The 16549-nt window shown below is 26.8% G+C and overlaps 1 protein-coding gene across 1 annotated transcript; it reads right to left on the reverse strand.

Annotated features, from left to right (window-relative positions):
* Positions 1 to 829: 829 nt before the first annotated feature.
* On the reverse strand, positions 830 to 4920 carry LOC108337217 (probable serine/threonine-protein kinase PBL2). The gene is made up of 6 exons (XM_017573690.2): positions 4535 to 4920; positions 3528 to 3838; positions 3300 to 3435; positions 2351 to 2487; positions 2123 to 2246; positions 830 to 1379 (listed from the first exon to the last, which is right to left on the reverse strand). Exons 1-6 carry the CDS (start codon positions 4587 to 4589, stop codon positions 973 to 975), a joined length of 1170 nt encoding a protein of 389 aa, XP_017429179.1. The 5' UTR covers positions 4590 to 4920; the 3' UTR covers positions 830 to 972.
* Between the last annotated feature and the right edge of the window lie 11629 nt (positions 4921 to 16549).

Genomic DNA, 16549 nt, shown 5'->3' on the forward strand with positions numbered 1-16549 from the left:
TCAAAATTACTTAGTACATTCTGCTTTATATCTTATTTCCTATTATAATGTCGAAGCACATTTAAAACATTAGAAAAATTAACAACCCACTTATAAAAAAATAAAATCGATTCTTTTTTATTAATTTTTAAACTGCACCCAGGCACCCACCCACTGAAGAATGCACTAGGTTCAAATGTTCTTATTTTTAATCGTGGGTAATTGGAATTCGTAGTGTCACATGTTATACTTTCTACAATTGTTCCAACCTAAAGTTATTGTTGATACTTACAAAGCATCCATATACTAAATTTTCTTTTTCATATTAACCTTACATTAGTTGGTTATTTTGAATGCCGAAATAATTAAAACAAATGCAAATAAATTTAGACTTCTTTTCGTTGCTATGAAAAGTATTTTTCTAAACAATCCAAAAAAATTGATTATCTTAAAATAATTTTTTTATATAACATATATAAGTGCAAAAACTCATTATATATAATTGATTACATCAACAGCGCTATATATTACAGTGTAATATGATTTGCAATACCTCTCTAATATATTATTTAATTAATACCCTCTTTTTGAAGTTTTTTATTACTCCTTAACCACTACTCTAAGGACATTAATTACGAAGAGTCAGCGTAGATGCTACCAAATTTATATTGCACGTAAATTATGTGAATATAGAGTTTGTCTGGTTAATTCAATTTTTACAAAAATTAGGAGACTAATAAACCTAAAAGAACACGTGAATTAAGAAATCATTGTTATAGTAAAATTTGTTTTATATTAATTTATTTAAAAAATAGATTTTACCTAATCTTAATATTTACAAAAAAAAATAAAATTCTATTCTTCCTTTATACTTTTTCTCTCCTAAAAGTGTTTCTAACAAATTTTATTCAAACTTACTACTATTTGCACCAAAAATTGAAAGAACAAAACACTGGTTGGGAAGCATTATTAGCACACAGAGAGAAAAACAGCTCATAGTCTGTTATTATTTGTAGCTGATTTTTGGGAATGACTAGAATGCTTTGTTGTATGATTCTCAGTTCCAGATTTTGGGGTTCTTGGGAATGAATTTGAGGAATTTAGTGCTTCCAATTCTGCTAGCACATTCACCATAGTTGGTCTGTTTTTTGGATCTGTATTTAGACACCGTAGTGCAAGTATTGCTGCTGCCTGTGCTCCTCTCTTGGAGTATTGACCACCTAACCTTGTGTCCATGATTCTCCAAATTCTTCTGCTATCACTCAGGAATGGTCTTGCCCAATCCACCAGTGTTTCTTCTGAAAATCCAGGTTTATCATCTTCAACTACACTCCTTCCTGTTAGTAACTCTAACAACACAACTCCAAAGCTGTATACATCACTCCTTGGGGTCAAATGACCTGTTTGTTTATTCAAATGGCAAAGTTATTATATTTAGCAAAAGATAGGTTCATCAACTTCATAAATCATGGACATAACATCACAGTACATGGTGTAGACAAATCTCTCTTGTAAATAAACTGATTCACCTATGTTCTTATTGTGTTATTCATGCAATCAACAATGCAATTTATAGAGTCACATATTTCTTACTGTTGTACTCAAAACAAACAAAAATGACTAATACATTAACTATAACGGTTAATACATTAACTATTCATAAGACTCCAACGGATAATACATTTAAGTTTATTCTACACCCAACACATGGAGCACTAATTAGTATTTGTCAGAAGGCTCTCTAGAGTTTTGAAGAAATATTATGAACTGTTTTGCCCTTTAGTTTTATATTATGTGTAATGGCATATAATTTAGCCAATTTTGCTTCTTCATTTTAAGCTGTGATCCTGCATGAAGAAGTGACTGACAAATTGCCTACGCTAGGTGCTAGGTCTCTTTTACCAAGTACTAACACACGGTAGTGTAGTAAACTGGTATAGTATGCATTGAGATTGGAATCAATTTTTATAATAAAAGTAAGTCTCAAGTGTTCATTAACAGTAATAACAGTGTACTATTGCATCTTTTTTGTGTCTCAATTGTTCCTTGCTTTTTTTTTTGGTACTGTCAATCCGAACATCCAAAAGCTAAGAACCTAACACTTTTCATAAAAGGGTATAGAAAAATGGAAAGGTTACTTTACCTGTAGCTACATACTCCGGTGCAGCATAACCATGAGTACCAATAACTCTGGTTGAAACATGAGTGTTGTCTCCTGTAGGACCATCTCTTGCCAAGCCAAAATCCGAAAGCTTTGGGTTGAAATCCTGCATATATCATAGTTCTACTCTTTCAGAATGAAGACATACATGCAAACAACAGGTGTTGTTTTCTTCACAAATTCACAAGCCAAACTTTCAGTGTTAAATACCGAATCAAGTAGGATGTTGGCTGCCTTTAAATCACGATATATAACATTTCTATCCAGGGTATGTAAAAATGTTAATCCTCTTGCAACAGCAACTGCAATGTTGATCCGGATAGTCCAGGGAATGGGTTGAACACCTTCTGCAGAAATATAAAACCAAAATTAAGGTATTATGAATCAGGAGGAAACTATGGTTCAGTTCAAAAACAACTATGTTGAACATAAGGGTGTAAATACTAAACAAGTCAGAAGTTCTGTTAGGGTCTGAATTAGACCTCAACTGCTTATTAAAAATCAAGGTTTAGACTTTTTAAAAAGCTTGTTTATGTATAAAGACTAAGTTTCTTGAGACTCTGCAAAATGTCTATTAGACTTGATAGGTTGGTCTGGTTATATATATAACATTACATTATACAAATAATATATAAAAATATATGCCACAATATACTAATATAAAAACATAATTACCAATAATGATTTTTTGAAGGCCAGTCTAGACTTATAGGCTTATAGATCTTATATAAAACAGGTCATGCAAGTAGGTTTTGAGGTTAAGCCGAGCGTTCAAACAAGCAAAGTTATGACTTTAACATTGACATATAATAGACAATCAGATCAGACTCAGATTTTGCAATTATGAATTAGACCAGGTTTAAGTTTACCAAAGTTTGGCTTAATCTCATTCTAACCCCTTTGTACATTAGTATTCAAATGGATTAATGGAGACTAGATATGTTGAGTGAATGCACAACCTCTGCATGAATGATTTTCCAAACTTCCTTTATACAATAAGCAAGACTAAGCTTTGGTGGTAGACCTAAACTCAAACTAGAACAGATTAGGTTCAGGTCTACAACCAAAGCTTAGTCTTGCCTATTTCAACCCCTTTGTACAATGGTACCCAATGTATCATTTCAGACTAAATATGTTGAAGAGTAAATGCACTACTTACTTCTAAATAAATGATTTTCCAAACTTCCTTTATGCATAAACTCATAAACTAGAAGCCTGTTTTTTCCATCTGAGCAGTAACCAATAAGTTTCACCAGATTTTCATGGTGAAGCTGGCTTAGATAATTGACTTCTGCCTGCAAACATAATGGGCAGAAAATGAGTCAAGGCTTACCAACACCAAGAAGTTATACAACAGTTTAAGAGTTTGTGTAGGACTTGGACATACCAGCCATTCTCTGTGGCCTTGAAAACTTTCTGGTTTAAGGTTTTTGATGGCCACAACAATTCCAGTCCCTGGTCTTGTGGGAGCATAAGTTTTCTCATCTATCCATCCCTTGTATACAAACCCAAACCCTCCTTCTCCAATCAAGTTTTCTTGCCTGAAGTTCTTAGTGGCCTCTTTTAGTTCATTGAAGGTGAAGGACTTTAGGTTACTGGAGATGCGTTTGTCAACATTTGATCCTAAAGTTTTTAAAGGAGCTTTTCCTTCAGTAGATTTTGAGTTCTCTTTTGTCTTACTTCGAGACTTTGAGCCTCCTGAGAGTAAATGAAATGCAAGTTACAATCAGCCACTACAGTAACTTCTCTATTTTTGTACAGAAGATTGTACTATTATGCGTAAATTAATCTGAAACACTGTCTATAAATTAATTTGGCACACATGTATATACACAAATATTGTCACTTCTTTGAGAGAGATGAAATCAAAGAGTTGAAAGGCAACTAAGAATGTTAATTCATACCAGTCACTGCTTCTAAGAAGAAATAAAAGGCGAAAATCATTCAACATTATTTAGAACCTGAATCAAAGCGAAGAAACCTCACAATTTCCATCATTTTCATACCAATACCCACACAATCTTGAGGCTTACATTTAAGTTAACAAAAATACAAAAAAATCCATCCAGTTCTACGAAACCAAGGCCTTGAGAACACTAAAAAACAAGAAAACAGAACAAGAAGGTTCATAGAAAAATAGCTAGTCCAGTAATCTTCCAGGTTACAGCCTGTGAACTATTGTTTTAACTCTTACCCTTTGGAAACCATCGCCTTCTTCTTCTCTCCGTGTAAACCAAAGACACAAAAATGGAACCATCCACCATGACAAACAAATATCAAAATTCAAAGCATCAAAGCAGAAGAAAAACAACTCAAGACTTATTTATATTTTGCACTAAAGAAAAATGAGGGCAAACACACACACACGATTAAAACAACCAAATTAAAACTGACCAAAGAAACTTGTGGAAGACACATGAGCCACTGGTTTTCTGCAGCTGTTCCCCATGATCAAAGTTTTAATCTTTTGTATCAGAGGAGAGAACAACGACACCAATGGCGAACAGGGTGCGAATGAAAAGATCTCCAAGCTGTGTGGGGGGCAAGAAGAAGTAAGAAGAAGATGGTGCACTGTATGGGCTTAGATAAAGAAGTGGAAGCAAAGGCTGACAGAGGAAACAGCCTGGTCAATGGGAGGAAAATTTTGCTAATCGCTGTACAAACATAACTCGTTTGCTCGCTTTGACTCTTTAAAGATTGAAGTGTGGTAAGGGCCATGCACCCCACAACAGGCTCTACATCACACCTGTTTTTCTTTTTTAATAATTATAGGTAACGTTTTGACTCCTATGTTCGTGATATCAACACGACAGCTTCCTTAAGTTGCCAAGCTGACATCCGAGTTGAAAAAAGAATGTCAACCATGTTAAGTTTTAGAGCAATACTCGTATAATCTTAATCTCTACAGAACTTAAACGTCTTCTGCACATGTTATTATCAATTGAAGTTTATTTATAAGCATGAACTACTCTAAGTCAATAATTAATTAATAGTTTAATAAATCTCTAGTTTAATTTGTAGTTTCTAAATAAAAAAAGAAACTACTGAAAAGAACATGATAAGATTTATTGTCGGGTCTCTTTGATTACCATCTTCCCAACCATCTGACCGGGCAAAGCAGTGTTGTTTTTATAGCTGAAAACTTCAAATGCTTTTCTTCTGGTCTATTTTATTTGCCGAAGGCATATTTGGTAACAGGTTATTTTATTTTGTTAAAACATGATGGAAGTACAACGCAGATCAGAAACATGAGTAATTTAGAAATAAGTACAAACTTATCCACTTCTTAACAACAGCAAAAAATTGGCTAAATTTTTGCCTTTATTTTTAATATTATGTGACTTTCATTTGTAAATCTTGATATGTTGTTTGATAACCATTATAAGTTATCCATGTAGTGTTTCATCCATCTAGTTCTCTGTTTCTTCACACACAGACATGTGCATATATAATAATGTGTGTGTCTGTGTGTTTTCTCGTGGTTTTCTTTGTCAGTCAAATATGTCCCAATTCGTTATTGTGTTGTGTCTTTTGGTAACAACATGTGATGATCATGTGCGATGTTTCCTTCAACTGTATCAGTTTTCAAACTGTCATAAAGCCATATGAATTAATTGCATATTCGAAGCACGTTGTTCTAACAAAAAGCACGAACATGCAAGTTGGTGAATTTCAAGATTGCATGCATTTTCAAAGTAATAATTTTTAGTTTCTCTACAAGAAAGAATCCTTAGAACTTTCATAACTTATATATTCAAAATAAATACATAATAATGGGAAAAGAAATAATTTTGCCAACAATTGCTTAGTACTTCTTTTGTGTTGTTCCCACGAGAATGCAAGTTTTTCCCAGTCTGCATCGTGAACCATGGATCTTGATAGTGGGAATGAGTCTCAAGAACATTCTAAGTCATGAAAAGAAGCAATAATACATTTTACACATAATCTTATTTATTGAAAAAATTGTTTAGGTTTAATGTCTCAACATGTCCCTATTTTCACTCAGAATTTCAAATAGGTCCCTTTCTTTTTTGGCATCTCAATTGAGTTCTTATTTTTGCAAAATTGAATCAAATAGGACATTTTCGTCAAATTGAAATGACGCCGTTAAGAAGGGTATGCTGACATTGCCAACATACCCTTCTTAACGACGTCATTTCAATTTGACGGATAGGTCCTATTTGATTCAATTTTACAAAAATAAAGACTCAATTGAGATGCCGAAAAAGAAAGTGACCTATTTGAAATTCTGGATGAAAATAGGAACCTATTGAGACATTAAACCAAATTGTTTATATAATGTATAACCGCTGACGGTCATGATCGAGAGGTCGACTATCTAGTAACAAAACGACCATGAAGATATCAATTCAATCACAGATAAAATTAACTATCAAGAATAATTAAGTTGACCTTAATTCAGGTTATTGGTGTATGAGCTGTAATTGGATTAGCCCTAATAAAAACTCATCACAAAATTTTATAAATACATATTTAATATTCAGATATTTGGTTACTTGTTTTACTAAGTATTTATTGTCAAATTAACTAGACTAGTACTGACTTGAGTGTGAAAGTGTTTTCTGTAAGTAACATCGATTGGACGTAAGAAAAATTAATAACCAAACTATGACCTAAGTTTAGAGTCAGAAGAAATTGTATAAGACTTAACATCAATCTTACCAACAGAAACGGTTTAAAAAACAAACAAAATAATATTTACGAAGAAGAACCAATTACTTAAGAGATTTTAATTTTTGAAAAATATAATTCTTAATTATCAACAAGGAAAAAGAAAAAAAAAATGCATGAACAGTTTATGTTATGCCTAAAGTGGTATAAAGGGTAGCTATGGAGAAGACTATGTCATACTTTGACTTTCAACTCTATCTGAATGGAACTCAAAAGAAGACAAATGCGCCAAACCAAACCTTTTAGGTTTCCCATTTAAGAAATAAGTATTTTTCTTGTTTGAAGTAGTCTTGAAATTGACAATAATTTTTACATTATGTTGACAAACTTCATTAATTACTTCTAACAGAAAAAAATGAAAAAAGAAACCTAAAAATGTCTTGTTTTTGGTTTTTATTTTTTTTTTATTTTCATTAATTTTCTCGAATTAAGTATAACAATCATAATATCATGATAGCAGTATAACATATTAAAACTTAATTTTTTTTTTCGACTCCCGCATTATATATCATTAATCTTAGGAAAATATGTAAAAAAAAGAAATCATTATTACATTGTTGAAGTTTCTGTGAGTGACAATATAATAAGATAAAAAAATAGTTGTACTTGTGGTACGTAGAAAAGGGTTTAAAAAGGAAAATCATAATATATTGCCGGCTATACTTGTTTTACTTAATCAAAACTTTATCTGTTCTTCACCAACTTCTTAGAAAAAATAGCATCAAGTCCTTCAAATACGTCAATAACAAGAGACAATAAAACCTTTTTCCATAATGAAAATGACAAAAAATAGGTTTTTTTAACAAAGCAAAAGAAATAACATAATTTAAAATTGCAAAAATTATGCTTTCTTTTTAAGTTATCTCATTTTTATTCTTTATTATATATGTTATTTTCACTTTCTATTTAGGTTTAACATTTTAGACAAATTCTTATTGCACCCCATGTTTTGTTCCTATATTCCGTACATTTTACGTAGTAGAATATGGAATATAAACAATAATAAATTTTTTGTTTGGAATGGTGTAGTTCAAAATATTTATGATTTTATTATCTAGAATATAAATTATACAACAAAAAATAATTTACTCACTGGGTATAAGGGGTATTTTAAAGACTATAGGGTGCAGAAAGAAAATATGGGGGTGCAGGATGAAATTGCCAGTGAAGTATTATGTTCTGGGCCTTAAAAGAAGTGTTATGGGTTTTTTCTCCTGCAAATTCTTTATTACTAACTGAAGCCCCTATTACTAATTGCAGTAATTTACTAATTGAAAAATACTAAAATACCGTCTTTTAGTACATCATGCAAGCGCTGCCACTACCATCATCTTCTTCCTTGCGTCATCTCTATTGTATCTCTGTTGACAAACCAATACATAGTAAAATTTTCAAGCCATGATCAAATTAATTTTCACCCCTCAATACAGAAAATTCAAAGTGAACGAATACAACATTTCAACTTTTTTTTTATATAAAAAAAATTAGAAAATTTAGAACTACAATCTATGTATGTCTCAATCAACTTCTGCATCATATATTTATTTACATGCCATGTGGAAATTAATCTAAACTATGGCCCAATACTATTTAATTAATTTTCTTTTATAAACAAACTAATAAAATTAGTATAATGTACTAGAGATTTCATTGTATATTCTTTTCATAATTTTCTCCAACATTAAATTAATAAAAATATTAGTTTTCCATTTCTAGGATTAGTTTTAAATAAAAGAATTAACCGCAGTACTAATCTTTTGCGAATTTGAATGGATAATTTCAGTGCATATATGATTATCAAGTTGCGTAGTTTGAACTAATAAAAATAAGTAACACATCAGAATTTTATTTGAAAAATTGTTTTTTCTTCTTTATTAATTGAAGACGAAAATCAACCCAGATGCCTTAATTTGAATATATTTTTCATTGTTCTGAAGTAAAAAAAAAAGTATATTTATCATGTTTTTCATATTTGATTGTCATTCTCGTTCTCTTCTGTTGATGGGTACTTGTTACGAGTCCACATATTTATTAAATACTTTTTAAAAAGTATGATACAATTAATGTTTAATATTAAAAGAGTATACAAAGTTTTTCTTTAGTATAAAATAATTATCAAAAATTATAATTATATACATCTTAAAATAAAAGTAAATTAAAAGACGAAAACAGTCATAAGTACGGACTTATTTGTTCTTTCCAAAATAACACGTTTTTTAATGCCATAAAAAATAATTTAATTAATTAAAATATATAGTTCACAAAATAAAATGCAGCAAAATTAAATGTTAGACCAAGTTAATTTTTTTGTTAAATATACAAAATAGAGTCAGGACGAAAAAAGTACGGAGATTAAACTCGTAAATCAAGAACTAGAGAAACAATATATTCCATTAAAAAATAAAAAAATAAAAAAAAATCATTTACTTACTATAAAATAGACGTGTTAATTATCTAGTTTATTGATTTTTTGCAATAAGAAAGAAAGCTACAAATATTTGAAAACTGAATTGTTTTTGTTTTCTGTTGCAAAAAGGGAAATAGGGAATATTCTCGAGAAAAAGTATATTCTAAAAATACATAAAACTAGTTTAAATAATAATAATATAAAAGTGAGACAGAATTCAAAATGAAATTCCCTTTTAAGGTGAAAGAGATAATGGTTGAAAAAAATTGTACGAACATATATTATTTAAATTGTTTATTTTGTAGTTATGCATGCACATCTTTTTAATCTGCAATGGTCCTACTCAACCAATTCTAAAGTGGTCCAATCAAATAATTCTTTTTTTTATACAAAATCATTCCGAATAAATCTCGTATTAGTTTGACAAACAAAATGGACTAAATTGCTGAAAATATTATTTTTATTAGCAATCCGATTGATATAGGTATTGTTTACATTAACACCTTGTTGTTGTTAAATCTCCTATAGTTTGTTTTGCTTTATGTTTTCGATGTGAAAATATATAAATAAAATAACCTTAATCTTTAATTAATTAATATACACGCAATTCGGTACATCTTAACTACAGTTAGGAATAAGAATGATGATCAAGTTAAATAATTTTTTTTTATCTGTCTCTATAAACTGTTCAACGCGTTTCACATGCATAATAATTTTGTAGGATAATTATTTTCCTAAACTTGATGCATAAGTAATCTAAAAGACCAATTCACCCATATCATACCAAGTATCAAGTTATTAAAGATGTTTTTTAACTTAATGTTAATTTGTCTGGTTTTACTTCCTGTATTTTATAAATTTATTAATTAGTTTTCAAACTTAAAAAAGTATATAAATTATAGTCCTTTGATTAAATTTGTCCCAAAGTAAAAAAATTGTCACTAAATATTAAATTTGAATAAAAAATATTACACATCTCACGAATTACTAAAAATAAAGTGAATTTATAATATATATATATATATATATATATATATATATATATATATATATATAAAAGTGGATTAAAAATATTATCTTATAAACCAATATGATTGAATTAAAATTAAAATTTATTTATTAAATTGTAGTGACATTTATTTTTTATTAAATCTATAAATTTATACTCCATTTTTAATGACTTTTACACTAGGTATATATTTTTACGAGAAATATGTTAATAATTAAAAATAAAATAAATTTTCAGTTAATAAAATAAACATTTAATATATAAATAGATGTAAAATCTTATTTTATAAATTAATTTTATATAATAAAATTATATTTAGTTGCTTTTTAATAGAAAAACCAATATTGCATATTATATATTATGATTTTAATTCATCTATCACCTTTATAAGTGTAAAAATCACCACAAAATATCAAATTTATGTGTAAGAATTAATTAAAATTACAGATTTTTATAAGTTGGCAAAATGAAATCATTTACAATTATAAAAAAAAAATTGGGACATCATTTACAATCTCTGAAACAGAAACGTTTATGCATAATTTTTTCTTACATTGTCTTCACATGTTTCTAAAGCTATTTTGTGAATGAAAAATGTAATTTAAAAAAGAAACCCTAATTTAAGAGCTTTCCATATGTTGTGTAAGACAGTGATGTTTATTTTTTCTCCTACATATGCAAGCAAAGGAATTATTTGGTGAAGTTGTTTCTTGAATTTTGGTAGAACATGGGTGTTACGTTCACGTGTGTGGGGTCCATGCACTTGAGGGGAACAATTATAACGTGGACCACAAAAACACGACCAAATAGAGAGCAGGAATTTGCGGTTTTCTTTCTGATATGCCAACGTGGCGTTTTTTTAAGCATATAAATTCACATCGCTGCTACTAGGTATCTAACTATTCTTTCATTGCCAAAAACCTTAAAATATATTTGAAATGAAATAAATCCATATTTAAATTTTAAAAAAATTCCAAAACTGCACAATCATATTAATTTAACTTTTAAAATTCATAATAGTGTGGACTACAATTTTTAAAATAAAATAAAAAATAATTAATTTATTTTGTTTTCAACTTTTATTAATTAATTAAAAATTTCGTATCAATTAGAGATAAAATTAATTTAGAATATATATATATATATATATATATATATATTTGTTTGATGTATCATTTTATCGAAACTCTTATTAAATCATTCATTAATATTTTGTGTTAGTATATTTTAGCAAAGTAATAGTTTATCTTTAAGGAAGTTTGATACTTTGATTAATATGTGGTCTCCTTTGTTTGATGACCTCCTTTATTTACATTGCTTAATATTTGAATAACAAAATAATTGATATGTTTTGAATTAAAATAATGTTAATTTACAATATGAAGAATCATTACTCATTATTTTTTTAATGAAAACATGTAAACCTTAAAATTAATCTCCTAAACATGACACTTCATCCATCAAACAAAAAGTTTAGGTCTTTTAAAAGTTTGAAAGAAAAAAAAAACTTCAGTTGCAATTCTAAGACCCTTCATGTTGATAACAAATTGTACTCACTACTTTGTGACGGATCATCTCCCAAATTTCCCAAGCCAAAACCATGTTTAACCATAAATTCTAAAACAATTTTTACACTTAATAATAAGTTTATGTTAATCTCACAGTATTTGACAACAACTAATAATAAGAACAAAAAAGAAAAATTACAAATATAGATATTAGATTAAAACACATTCTTTAGAAGTTTCAAATTAAAAAATGACATTCAGCACCAAAAATATTTTTAACCTGAAATTGTATGAGAGTTTCCTACATCAAAATAAGATTAAATCATGAGCTAAAATAAACCAGAAGTGTTTTTCTACCATTGCAATAAATTAGTCTACTTTGCTTACCAAAAAATTAATCAATCATAGTAGAAAACCATGAAAAGTTGATGGAAGTTATGGCAATAAAATTCATTCAACGCCAAGATGACCAAATATTCTACATAATGTTATTATTCAAGACATAAAAAGATTAGATTTTTCTAATAAAATCTAACGAGTATTTTACCATTTCTTACTACCGTGGATTGTTGTGTTTATTAAAATTGGATAAATTTTATTAAAATATACCAACTAAAAAAAACTTATATAAATTAACAAACCTATCTATATATAAAAAATAATTTAAAACTTGTGTTTAATTTAATTTTGTGTTTAATTTAATTTTGTTATATATATATAGGTGAGTTTTTAACTTTTTGTCAATCATAACAACCACGAATCACTTGAATTACATTTTATTCTATAAAAAATGCCTGGTTATATAAAAAAATGACAATGATTGCAGATATTTTGTGGATCAAGATTTATTTTCTTCACGTTTGAAGCTCTGAAAGAGGCTAATTAATGAGGTGTTCTTTTGATCACCAAGCCGATTTTTAATATTTTGATGATAACGAAACCTTCTTACAACAAACACATCCTTTTCTAATTAATGATATTATGATTTTTCTTTAAAAAAACAAGGAATTTACTAATTTATTTGTTGAAATATAAAAATTTCAACCACTTAAACTATTTACCAGAACATAACATCGTTGTCTCTATCCATATCTTAAACACTTCTTCACTGGAAACATTCACCATTAATAAAATATGAATTATTGATATTATAGACATGACACCATCTTTAATATCAAAATATTTTAATATTTATGAGTGTTTCTTTCAATGTCTCTAAACTTTTTCCTTTACATTTAACATTAAATTTTCAACGTATACTTAAATTCATGACACTAATATGATATTATATAAATTCAATTTTAATACTATAGTTTAAAGCAATTATTGAAAATAAAAAATTAAGATAGGAAAGTAATTATTGAAAACTTCTTAACGGTAGTCACAATTAAAAAACTAAATCTTTAATGAATAATAGTATAATTTTTACGAAGACAAACAAGTAATTACGTGTACATAACTAAATCTTCAATGGCCATTGTTTTAAATAAATAATAAAAAAAAGTATCGTGTTATAAAAAGATACAATTTATTCAATTCTAAATGACGTTATTATTTTCTTAATATCAATAATGCATGGGAGTTTTATTTAATATATTAGTGTTGGCAGAAAAATAGAGCAATGTTATTTGTCCATACAAGTCTCACTCGTTGAAGAGGTCAATTTAATGAGAGTTAGGTTTCCGTCAACAAATCTTCAACAAGCCACAATAATTTCAAAATAATAATTTTAAATAATCCTCCACATCTTTTTTATTACTTTCTTTTTATGATAAATATTAAGTCTATTTTACATTTTTAAATATTAAAATTATTTTCATTAAATAATAAGAAAAATTGTAATTACTATTCCCTTCAAATACGTGAGTGCTAATTAGCCACGCCAATGAAAACAATATAGAATCGGACTTATTCCTAAGTAATTGGAGAGAAGAAAATGACTGCTTTAAAATGTGGTTGATTTGAAAATAGAACTTTCATAATTAATATTTTAAATAGTTTAAATTGAACATATAGTTTAATTACAACTTGTTATCAAACATCAGAAAGTGACAACGTGCGTATTTCAGTTTAATCTTCAAAATTAAATTAATGGTATTAAGTATTTTAAATAGTATTTTTGATATTTTTATATTTCCTTCTTTAAGCATGCTTGATTTTTGGATTTAAAGATTTGACAACTTAAGAAGAATTCATGCTAGAAGTCACATAAGCTTCTGGTAAGAACACATAACCTTAAATTTATCATAAATAATATTGTTTATTTATAATTGAATAAGTTGTTCGAGATATTAATGAGATAGTTACATGTATCAACTAACACCGTTTATTAATTAAAGTTAGTTTATGACACTTATCTATTTCGTTCTAAAATATTTAAATTTTATTTTTTAAGTTATGTTCTTCGATATTGAAGGATGATAGAGTGAGCTACAGTATGTTATATTTTTTAAATTTAAATTTAAAACTAAAATAATAAAAAATATTAAATTTTTAATATTTTATTATTTTAGATATACAATACTATTATAATTTAGATACTTGATACTTACAAATTAAATTTCAATTTTTAATCATAATAAAATAATTTAATACACAAATAAATAATTGTTTTAATTTGTATAGAAACTAATTAATAAATTTATTAAATTAAATATATTTTCAGAATATATATATATATATATATTACAAATTTAAAAAATAAAGAAATTAAAAAAAGCAGTGACCAATCCACTGATCTGTCCGACATGACAAATCAAAATTTGCATAATAACTCAGACAGATTCAATCCGTTTTTTTTAAATAAAAAAAAAATCAGTTCAAAACAAGACATATTGACATATTTTGTCACTTTCATCTCTTATTCAATTTCATTATCTTTAAGACCAATTTACATATTAAATTATTTGACAGTGAAAAATCCTTCTAATTAATGTTAAATATCATTGAAAATATAATTTAAAATCAATTATAATTTATTATTTATAATAGAAATTATTTTAGACATTAATAAAATTTTATTTTTAAATTAATCACTATATTAAGTAACTGTTTCTAAAATTAGTTATTATTTAAACATATTTTTTAATGTATCCTTTATACATGGAAATATAATAATAATAAGTTTTTATTTTTAATTTTATATTGAACCAAAGAGCAATGGAGTATTACATGGATTCAATAGTCAAAGATAGTGATTTAATTGATCATAAAATATAGCTTGATGTTTGTATATTACAAATTGTTTTGCATGTGACTTGTTATAGAAGTTTCTATCAAAACGTTAAAGTTGAGTGAAAATGACACAAATAACTCTTTTAATATTTTCCACCATCAATATAGATTTGTTGAGATAAATGTGTAATTGTTAAAATTTAATTAATGATAATAATTTTAATTTTGTGACAAATTTTTGTCTCTCCTAATATTTTATTGTAATAAGAAGTATTTTTTTAACATTGCTTGCATTAATAGACATTCGCGGTTCACGTGTGCTGGATTATTGCATTTGTTTTCAACTAGTATCGAATGGGATGGACATAAGATAAATAAACCTCCTACGATATAAATATTAAAAAATATAAATATAAATTAAAAGTGAATAGCAATACTATTTATATAATATCTATTTATAATCCACAGTTATAATGAATGATAGCTCACACACAGTGTAGGGGCTATTACACATAAATTATGGTTCTGTCAAACAAGAAATGATAAAGACTATATGTTTTACCTATATTATTTGAAATTTAAATACGATTCTTAATTAATTTAAATACGTTTAATAAAAAAAAAAGGTGTAAATCGTTTTTCAGAATTAATCTTGCATTAGTCATATGATCATAAGATAGAGTACTTATTTTTTAGTTTTAAATCTCACATTAATTTCAAAAATTAATTTGTATAAAATTAAATTAAAACTAATTTGTGATCAAATTGATTAAGAATAACGTTTAAGTTATTGATTAAAACTTAATGTATTTTTTTTCCGACCAATCATGTTATTATTGATTGAGATCACGTTATTAACTCCTAGTTTGAGGTATATACATTAATTCACTATTTGATATAAAGCCCTAAAAATTAAACTATCTATTATCCTATAAAATCATGAAAGGATTTTTTACAAAGTTTATAAAAATTAATGCAATTTAAAATGCACAAAAATATATATGAATACAAATATTCATACAAGGATGGTTAAAATAAAAAATATATCTTTATTATATTTCAAATTATCTGTCTACTTGGACCCATATTTATTTGTGTACATAATATACACAATGTGATTTATAACCAACACATGTAAAAATAAGTTATTAAAATAAACTTTGGTCATGTGTAACATGATTTTATTTAGACATAAATTTTAACTTGAGGAAAATATAAATAAAAGGATACATTTTAATCAACAAGTCAGAATAATTTTCTTTTATTTAAAATTCAACATATAACATTCACACAAATAATTAATATATTAAAAATATTTAAGAAGTAAAATATTAATTGATCTCTTATTAGATATTTGTACTAAGTATGTTTCACAAAATACTAATATCTTATTAAATCAAATACTATGATTTACCAACGAATCCAATCATATGAGAGTATAATAAATTTATCTCAACTCGCATATCTACATATGTCATTATAGTAAGAACTCCTAAATTTATTTTCACCACCTAATATATGTTATATATATATATATATATATATATATATATATATATATATATATATATATATATATATATATATATATATATATATATATATATATATATAACAAT

The sequence above is a fragment of the Vigna angularis genome, chromosome 7 (assembly GCF_016808095.1).
Source record: "Vigna angularis cultivar LongXiaoDou No.4 chromosome 7, ASM1680809v1, whole genome shotgun sequence".
NCBI lineage: Eukaryota > Viridiplantae > Streptophyta > Magnoliopsida > Fabales > Fabaceae > Vigna > Vigna angularis.